Source organism: Nicotiana tomentosiformis, chromosome 6 (assembly GCF_000390325.3).
Source record: "Nicotiana tomentosiformis chromosome 6, ASM39032v3, whole genome shotgun sequence".
Taxonomy (NCBI): domain Eukaryota; kingdom Viridiplantae; phylum Streptophyta; class Magnoliopsida; order Solanales; family Solanaceae; genus Nicotiana; species Nicotiana tomentosiformis.
In genome coordinates, this window is record NC_090817.1 from 115074756 (window position 1) to 115085450 (window position 10695).

The 10695-nt window shown below is 35.7% G+C and overlaps 2 protein-coding genes across 2 annotated transcripts; both read right to left on the reverse strand.

Annotated features, from left to right (window-relative positions):
- Window positions 1–251: 251 nt before the first annotated feature.
- Window positions 252–1352, reverse strand: LOC104096734 (glycine-rich cell wall structural protein 1.0-like). Its single transcript, XM_009603143.4, has one exon. It carries the CDS (start codon window positions 1302–1304, stop codon window positions 447–449), a length of 858 nt encoding a protein of 285 aa, XP_009601438.2. The 5' UTR covers window positions 1305–1352; the 3' UTR covers window positions 252–446.
- Window positions 1353–5624: 4272 nt separating this feature from the next.
- LOC104096735 (galactoside 2-alpha-L-fucosyltransferase-like) lies at window positions 5625–7230 on the reverse strand (the record flags this gene model as incomplete). The annotated part of the gene is made up of 1 exon (XM_018770996.3): window positions 5625–7230. A coding segment is annotated over one exon (1500 nt), but the record flags the coding sequence as incomplete, so codon positions are not given.
- Window positions 7231–10695: the final 3465 nt, after the last annotated feature.

Genomic DNA, 10695 nt, shown 5'->3' on the forward strand with positions numbered 1-10695 from the left:
TATATTGACAGTACAAGGTCTGTCCATTTTTGGTTTCTTAACACTGAGGGCAGCAAAGATTTACCTTTTTTAATCGTTCTATTTAATACTTTTTTCTTGTCAATCTAGTTCTTTTATTTCTTTGTAGTATGTATTATGATCAATTCCCGTGTGATCTTCCTTGCAAAAGTTTACTAATCTGCCCAAACCACTATTGCTTATTATTGCATGCATGCAAGAAATTTGCTGACCACTTTAATTAATACTAGTACTTAAATGCAAGCATCATACCTTAATTTTGCTATTAAAGGAAACGATAATACACTTAAGGTGCAGCATTTCTTTGCTGCAATTCTTTTGCCTTCACGATGTATCATCTTCCCACCACAATTTGATTACATTATTTTTAGTAGTGTAGGTAAGAAGAGGGAAATTTTTAGATTTCAAATGGTAATTAGAATGAGCAATCAAGGGGCGTAGCCACCACCGTGTCCACCACCTTCACCACCTCCAGCACCTCCTCCATATCCACCAGCATGCTCACCTCCTCCAGCGTAAGCTCCACCTCCACCGGCACCACTACCGCCACCACCGCCTCCATATGCTCCGCCATGTGCTCCTCCTGCACCACCACCGGCTCCTCCTCCACTACCGTATCCACCAGCTGCTGCTCCCCCTGCTCCTCCAGCATAAGCACCACCGCCGCCACCTCCATGCCCACCTCCACCACCATATCCACCGCCTGATGCCCCACCAGCACCATAGCCGCCACCACTACCTCCTCCTGCGCCTTCAGCATATCCACCATCATGTGCTCCACCTGCAGCTGCTCCGCCGCCACCACTGCCTCCACCACCTCCAGCACCATAACCACCACCCGGTGCTCCTCCAGCACCATATCCGCTACCACCACCTTCACCACCACCACTTGCATGTCCAGCATCGTGTCCTCCACCAGCATAGCCACCTCCTGCCCCGCTTCCACCACCACCTCCTCCAGCATATCCAGCACCATGCTCTCCTCCAGCTGCATAGCCAGAACCACCACCGGCTCCGCCTCCACTGCCACCTCCGCTGGCATAACCATGGTCACCTGCAGCTCCATATCCACCACCTCCACCGGAACCTCCTCCACCGCCACCTGCATAGCCTCCACCAGCAACACCACCACCAGCGCCACCACCAATGCCATGGCCTGCACCATAAGCGCCTACCTCACCCCCAACACCTACATGATCATAAGTGAGGAGTGTTCTAGCAGCTGAACATATTCCTATACACAATAAAAGAAAGAAAACAATGTTAACAACTTTAAGCTTCGCCATTGCAATGTAGTTGAATGCCACAAAAACGACTTGAGATAGAATGCAAGAATCGGAGGCTATTTATAGATGCAGAAACGCGTCTATATGCACAAATCACATGCAAAAGAACAAGAGGAAACTCCTTTTGTCCCTACAAATTAAGTGGTCCACTTCACTAACATCCTCACAGAATTGACATCATTTAATTTTAATTCAATCTCTACTCCAAGTAGACCAGCTAGTGTGCTTGTGCTGTCTCCCATATTCGCTAAGTATACAGTATAAATATTTCTTAACACTCTACTTTTCTTAATTCTTTATTTTTTATATATCTTGTAGTTGGAAGTCCGACTCAGTTTCATGAATTCCCCCCGGACTCTAATTATATATTTTAGTTCCACTTAATCGATACGGTTCTTTATGTTTAATATACTTTATTTTGTGTCACGTTCTCTAATTTTGAATTGGAAAATGTGATGCGTCATTATTGAATTAGGCCGATTAAGAGTGCGTCATTATTGAATTAGGCCGATTAAGAGTAGAGTTCTTATTCAACCGGGGCTTGCTAATTTTTGAGGGTTTTGTTCAACCATGCAATATTGGAAATTCACTGATCCGACTAATTCAGATTTGAAACAGACAAAACCACTATAGCGTGCTTGAACTCGAGACCTTTAGTTATGCAATAATAATTCTTTTAGGATGTCAGCATGTCAGGCAGCTCCAAGGGTGAAGCCCAGCACACCCCTCAGTGTTATACATGATACATGTATTTACGATTAGTTATTGCAAGTTTCCTACCTCACTTTTCGGGTTGCTATTTTTCACTTAATATGAATAGTTAACTATAATTATTTTTTAGGTGACCTAATAGCATATAATATATTTTGATATTAGCATATAATTAAAATATTTTATCTGATTAGAGTACTTTGAAAGAAATTCTTTAAAAGAGCGGGGATTATTACAATTCTTTAACCCCTCCCTTTATGTTTTGCAAGATGCTTTTTTTTCTATCTCCAGTGAAGGCTGGTACGTATTTTATTAAAGCCATGAATGACCAATAATTAAGACCGCGAACCAATGTGCCCATAAAGGAGATCAGGCAACAATTAGCTAGACTCACAGTGTGGGATTAAGCAATAAATTAACCAGGTTAATCTGATTGATTTAAGCAGTGATATGACTGGAAGTTTTCCATTATGAGAAATAAAATAGTAGTAACTGGAATGATAACGATTACTCCACCAATACAGTTTGAGCATTTTGAATCGACTTTATATCACTGGATTTGGAATTTTGGATGCTTAGCCCACTATTTCTTACTCTATTATCCGCGACCACATTGCATAATTATTTTTCTATGTTTGTGTCCAGCTCAATGTAGTATTAGTACCTTTATTTTTTTTCTATGTTTAAGTTTTTCGATCTAACAGTGTACACATTATTATACCATCAAATTTAGTTGACCTACGATAAATAACATATAATTGTTCATATACCGAGAATGTGAACCTAGCATTGTGTTCATTCTTCACCACCTTTAACGATTTATGTCCATTCTTTCTTAGTTCTTCATGATTGTGATGGACTGATGGTTGGATATTTCTTTTTGCTTATTCATTGGTTACTATATATAATACTGCTCCGAGTTAAATTATATCAAGTGAAATATACAAGTAAAAAAATTAAAGAACCTAATTTGAATGATAAGCAAATGTCAAGCTTGATATATATAAAGTTTAGTGATATGTGGAAATCTTCCACATTGGTATGAGTTCAACGCTTACTGTCCTCTACTTCTCCTTCCTTCCCCATGTAATATATATATATATATATATTTATTTATTTATTTTTGTAATTTTGGTTAAAGATATCTCGTTCAAAATTCTGACGTGAGAAGTAAGCATAATGATTTAGGGATATGTGGGGGTATAACCATAACGCTCACAACAGTGCAAGACATGGTATTCTACTATTCTCCATGTTCTGCATCATCTAGACCTTATCTTATAGGCTTAGGGCGAGGTGATATAGTTTCTCCATTCTCCTCCTCTAATAATTCCCCTCCCTATTCCTAATGTGGTTATGGGCGGAGCTAGAAGGCAAGTACGGATTCAGCGTAACTCAGTATTTTTTGTTCAAACAGTGTATTTGTATTAAAAAATTCATTAAATATGTATAAATATTGAATTTAGAACCCACTTATTAATATTTGAAGTCGTCTTTCTAAAATTCAGAACACACAAAGGTAAAACCTGGCTTTGCCTCTGATTATGTGGGGGAGCTAATGATCTAGGAAATATAAAGCTATAAGACTTCAAACATTCATGTCAATCAACAGTGACTAAGATTTATATATCACATTAAGCCATCTCTTGTAGTTTTACGAATACGGTGAATATATAATGGGATATCTGGCGGCCTCCTTTGAATCCATTTTTGTTGAAAGGAGAAAAGTTCATTTGAAGCTTAGCGATGTAAAATTCCTTTTTATTCGTATATATGACATCCGAATGATCTCATCTTTAGGAGTAATTATATATAGAAGAATTTAAAGTTTTATACATTAAAGGCGTAACAAAAAATATTTACACAATTCCTTAATAAACATTAACTAGTAATCTAATAATAAAGATAAAAATGATAGCATTAATTAAGCTCTCGCTATGCGCGGGGTGCGGAAAAGAGTCGGATCACAATGATTTATTGTATCTAGCTTTACCCTATATTTTTGTAAGAAAAAGATAGTCACTAATTTATTAATTCACATATTAAAACATAATAATTGTGTTAATTTTTTTTATATTATTAGTGTATGTATGTTTGCAAAGTTGAAAAATATTTTAAAGCCACAAAAAATGGAGGACCTTCTAGAGCTTCACATGCTAGAAACCACCTAAGTGGGACCTCTCCATCTTGCTTTGCTTGGTTTTAGTGGATCCTTAGCTTTCCAATCCCGTCTTCATAGCTAGTAATTGAGCGGACATTCTATTCTTCCTTGGACTACATCATTTCTTACGTCCTCCTCAGCCTAATTTTCAAGGATCAATTTCCTTATAGCCACTATCTCATGTTTTTCCTTGCGGAGACAGGATTTGAAGCTTGTTGGTTCGGATTATAATCTTTTTAAGTTACTGGATTCTAAATTAATAATTTGTATGTATTCAATGAATTTCTTAAGACAAATATATAATTTGAATAAAAGTTACAGGGTTCGGCCGAACCCGCATTCCACACTCCGGCTCCGCCCCTGATGTTTCTAACCAGTTAAGGTCATATACGCATTTTAGTTCTACAGCCTTAAGAATGAAGAATCTTTCAGTAAAAAATAATTTTACTTCCTTAGTTAAGTCTTTCTAGTGAGAATTCGAATTAGCAAGACTAATGGACTCTGAAGTCTGAATACGGGGTGCTAAAATTAAAAAACAAAACAAAAAAGTTTTTTTTCAAAGACAAAAAATATAGATCCCAAAAATAATAAAAATTAATTTTCTTATAGTACAGACTATTTTTCTAATTGTTATACTTATGTATCTGTGTTTGTACCACTTTCTAGGTGTTTTTCTTGCTGAGAAGTTATTTACTTCCATGCTCTTTCCTCTTTTTTCAAGGAACATATCTGTCTGATATATGATTAGGAACTAATTTGATGTTATTAATTGATTTTGGGAAAACTTAATTATAAATAAACCAATTGTCTTTAGTTTGACTTTGACATGTTATCGTGTTCTCCTTCCAGTGCATTTAAGTAATTTTTTGACTTTTTTTTGTGATCTATAATATTTGATTTTTTCAGATATCAAGAAGAAATTAATTTCTTTTTTTCAAAGTTGCCATTGAAGTAAAGAGCCTAAGAATAGTTTATTATGTTTTCAATTAGCAAATTAAGATTAATATGGTACATTTCATTGTTAATTAATGCTAAAAGTTGAATTTCGTTTGGTTTTTGTCAGCCTTGGTCCATTTGCTTTGGCTCTAGTTGTTTTCTGTATTGGTGCAGAAGTAAGAACTCAATTAGTGATGCCGTCAAGAGATTTGCACAATATTCAACTAGAATAATTTGCACAAAATCACTCTACACCCTCTTTGGATCAGCTAAAAAGGTTTCGGTTTCTCTAATGCAGAGTGAAAAAAGAATGCAAACCTGAAAACTATGATTTGATCAACTCCTTGTCACCCTTCAGTTCACCAGAAAGCAAAATGTATCTTCAAGGAAAACCATTCTGACGTATCTTTACAGATTTAAGAGTAGAGATAACAACCAGGGGCGGACATAACTTATAAGTTATGGGTTCACGTAAATCCAATAACTTTTGTCTAGACCTTGTAAGCTGTATATTGAAAAATTCACTAAATATATATAAATACTTGACTGTGAATCCAATTATTAGTGTATATTAACTTGAGATACGCTTCCCTGCCAATAACCTACACAGCTACATGGTTATAATTCACCATTTTGGTCAAATAGCTTTAAGCCCCAGCTCACATCCTCGCAGTGCCTCACATGAGGAACAATTTTGCTCGTATCTGTTCCCGTTTTCTTTTTGCAATCATAGTAAGGCGGGGCATGAAAACATGGCTCCAACGATGCAGCTCGAACACAAGGCGGATTATGGGCTGTCTTGTTCTCAGGCTTGTATAGGATCCAGGGCTTCATACCTCCAAGACCCTGAGCCACATAACCAAAAGTGGACCGTGCACTTGTAACCAATTTGTCAGTTAAACTCAGTAGATACATTTCTGCCAACGCTTTTCTTTCGTGCATGAGATTTTCACTTTGCTGATATTTCTCCTGACTCGGCTGGTAAACACCAACGATCTCTCCTGTCACGGTAGGATTCTCCCAATACTTGTTTCGGAACTCTTCAGCGTATCCAGGGCTTAGAGAAGTCAACAGGACGGCTATGTTCTTCTTCTGCTCGTTCCCCGATGGGTTGAGTACTATTGGCTTCCCCGAGTTAATTTGTGGCAGTAGATTCTCCTTCATTGTACAATCTAATATCTGATCCAATACATACTTTAAAGGACCAACATCTGATTCAAGGACTCTAATTTGAATGCCTAATTTTTCATCAGCTTGGGCTAAATAAGCTTGATAGTATCTCACAACAAGCCCCCATACAGAATTTGTGGGATGTAACAGGTATCTACCTAGAAAATGGAAGATGGTTTCTTTTTCAGGAAAAAGATTACTTAATTCTTGCTCGAACGATGGTATCAAGAAAAGAAAAGGCACGAAATATTCATCCGATTTCATGACAAGCCAAGGGATTTTGCGGAGAAAACTTTGGTCCTGGTCACAGAAAAATAATTTATCTTGATCATCGTGGTCATGAGCTAAATAGAGGTAGACGGAAGGAGGTAGTATTGAGCCAGTTGAATAATTGCCTATGTTGATATCATTCTTCACCATATAACCATAGGAATGAGGAGATTTCTGATCAAAGGTACTGAACTGATTGATTATAGGAAAATCTGGAGGTAGAAACCAGGAAACCTCAGGAAAAGGTTCACAGAAGAGACCAGGCATATTAACTCCAGGATCAACAAGTAATACTCGGTTTGTTAGAAGAGCATATAGGAAAGCAGAAGCTAAGGTTAGTATCCTGTTTCCTAAACCACTATAGGAAATCCAAACAAAGTAATTACAATCTGCAGAACCTGATATGTATAGACCAGACTTGATAAGCTCGACACTTTTGTTGTATAATTCTGTATGTCCACATTGCTTATGAAGAGCCTCGTAGTTTCGTAACCTTGAGATGAGGTAAGACGATGGCTTGTGACGCAGTTCTTTGTAATATAAAGCTGACTCATATCTACTCAGACAAGATCTTTCATCAATTCCAGCAGGAAGAAGGCCACCGAGCAGTTTATCTTTTTGCACCGTGACTGGCTGATGACTACCATATTGTTCAGAAACTGAGGCTGAAAAAACCAAAAAAAGAAGTTAAACAATTAAGAAAATTGATTACATACTTTATCAGTAAAACAAACAGATTACAAGCATTTATCCAACTGTTGGATCCACAATCAAACTAGAAGAGCAAGCTTGCAAGCAAAGCACACATACATTCACACAACAAACACAAAGAGAACAAATATCTGTCTACCAAACTATGCAAGAATGAAACAAGTAACTGGTCAATTATAAGTAAACGACATGATAATGCCCCACATAAAGAAAGTTTAAATGACATGAACCTGATTCTTCTGCTGCCAACCTTGCTTCTCAGCGTTACCTTTATTATTCTACTGACTAAATCTTCAAAAGCATTAGGGTCTTTTTAACTTTTCCTCACATTATTAAGACTACTGTATGAAACATTGAAACCAGATATGCTAGTCTAATCCAAACTACTAAAATGAGATCAGATATGCTAGTCTAATCCAAACTTTTCCTCACATTAATAAGACTACTGTATGAAGATAAAAAGTAATTAGGAGATAAAAACCAAAAGCACATAAACAGGCTGCATATAACAGCCCATGTGCATATGTGTTGTATCTATTCTACTTATATATGGCAAACTTGATCAACAAAAAGCTAAAGAATGGGGAAATGAAGTGTACCATTTGGAGGTTTAACATAAAAATTTCTAGCTTCAGCCAAAGTCCTGAGGCTATCATTTTTTTTAATGCAGATATGCTGGACGTTAAAGAAGTCTTTAATACATTTTATTTGCATTTTGTAAATTTTCTCAAATGATTAATTCTCTATTTGTTGGTTAACCTCAATACTAATTAAAAATTTCAATAACCTAGCAAATAAAGATAACACGTGCAGCTGCTAAAATGAATGCCTCTACCTCAGTGTTTGATCCTGTTGGTTTCTAAGTTCAATTTCTTTGGGAAGATTCTGATCGCGGAAACGATGCTAATCAGGAAACAACTAATTATATGCCAAAATTGGACATTAAGATATTCATTTTATTTGTAGGTGTTGGAAATATATATATAATCATGTTATAATTGCTCGTTTTTCATGGATTAATTAAATGACGGAAGGAGGGGGTCGGAAAAAGACATCAACTTCCGGAGAATATATAAATGGGAGTGACTGTCTACTTTATTTGATTTTTTTGCCTCTTTTTTGTGGTCTATAATATTGAATTTTTTTCAAATATAAAAAAGGAATTAACATCTTTTTTTCCAAAGTTACTCTTGGAATAAAGAACCAAGGAGTATTGGCTATATTTTCAATGAACAAATTAAGGTTAATATGGTCAATTTTGTTATTAATTAATGTTAAAGGTGAATTCCTTAGTTACAATAAAACAACCAAAAATTAATTAAAGTGGACAGGAGGTTAGTTACAATAAAATAACCAAAAATCAATTAAAGTGGACAGGAGGGAGTAGTAAAACCTTGGACGAAATTATTTGTGTGGGCAAATAATACTACTCTAAAGAGTGAGTTATTAGGTGAAACTAGTCTTCTATTTGTAGACCCAAAATTAAGCCAAAAACCAGGCCAAAATGGTGTAGGATTCTGCTAGTGGCAGAATCCTAGTCCTACTCAAATAAAAAACTTTTCATCCAAGTCACTTTTACCCAAGTATGTCAAGGTTTTTACATGTATAACAGTGACCATAGAAATAATAAGAGGCTATCAATTATAGTATCAATTGAAAAATTTTGAATTAAATGCTGCTATAATTAATCATAGTTTATTCCATTAAAAAACTGCAATTGAACTCCTTAATATGAATTTTGAAATTCACCAACACTTATTTTAACTCACCGTGTTAAGATTACAAATACCAGTTAATTAAACTAAATCACTGATAATTTAATTTAATCAACTAATTAAATCTTTTATAATTTCGCTTAAACTATTTCATGTCACAGATACGAAATTTCCGGCCAGGTTTTCACATGAAAACTTATAAGCTTACATAAAGGGGTATTATCAAACTCAAGGCCGAGTCACGTATTCTGTCAACTAATTATTATTTCACAAATGCTATTTGTTATTGTCCAATCTATTAGGCATACACTAACTCTGAATAGAGTTGTACCTTTTGATAAATCAAAATAATAAATAAATCACATTGATCATAATAACTATATCAAGATTATGTGTATAAGCTCATTTAATGAATCAGAGAAAATGTTTCATATATATTCAGTACAAAAAATATCTTTTCTCTATGTGGTCCGTTCAATATACACTAAGTATATTAGCACAAGAAGTTTGAGTAAAATCACTCCCAAAATCAAGATAAATTATACTTTAATCTTGTGCTACAATCATAAAGATATTTTGCCCAACAATATCTTCGATTGTGAACATAGTTTATTAATTATGAGAACTGACAACTTTTATGCATGAGCTAAGACTCCATACACTAAATCGTCTACTACATAACTAAAGGACACACATGTAACAAATGATCTATTTAAAATAATACTTTATTGAATTGAATAAATCAAATAAACAATTATTCCATAAAGAATAAAACATAATACTATAGCTAAACCGCATTGTTAATAGTATATCACAACAATTTCCTACTTAGACTCATAACCATGCGTCTACAACTCTAATATACATTCCTTCTACATGCTTGTCAAAAATCTTCTGTGGCAAGCTCTTTGTAAACGGGTCTGCCAAATTATTTTCTGACGCAATCTTCAACACTTTTGCATCACCTTTCTGAGTTATGTCCCGAATTAAATGATATGTACGCTCAATATGCTTACTCCTTTTATGGCTCCACGGTTCCTTCGAGTTTGCAACTACACCACTATTGTCACAATAAATTACATTTGGTGCTTGAACTGAAGGAACCACATTAAGCTCTTTCAGAATGTTCTCGAGCCAAACAACCTCTTTAGCTGCCTCAGAGGCAGCCACATATTCGGCTTCCATGGTGGAATCAACAATACATGATTGCTTGATACTCCTCCAACTTATGGCTCCACCTCCTAAGGTAAAAACATATCCTAAGGTAGATTTTCTAGAATCTCTAGCTGACTGAAAATCTGAATCAGTATAGCCAATGGGTGCAAGATCACCTGAGCGATAAACCAACATATAATCCCTAGTCCTTTTCAGGTACTTGATTATATCGCCTTTATCTTTTCTATCTCATAAGTCGTTTTGGGGAATGATGCCTAAAAGGAATAAAGCCTTTCTTGGAATCTTGCATGCTAAACCTGGTGAGAATAGTATTAATATAAAGTGCCTGGGATAAGCCTAATATCCTTCGCTTGCGATCTCGCATAAGCTTGATCCCAAGGATATATGTCGTTTCTCCCAAGTCCTTTATATCAAAACGCAAGGACAACCACTCCTTTACTGAATTCAACATGCTCACATTATTTTCTATGAGCAAGATATCATCTACGTACTAAACCAAAAATGTAACTTTATCTCCATCCCACTTCTTATTGACACAAGA

What these genes read in the sequence shown, in the direction of transcription:
- LOC104096734 (XM_009603143.4), bottom strand. Translation starts at nt 1,304, where the DNA reads ATGGCGAAGCTTAAAGTTGTTAACATTGTTTTCTTTCTTTTATTGTGT.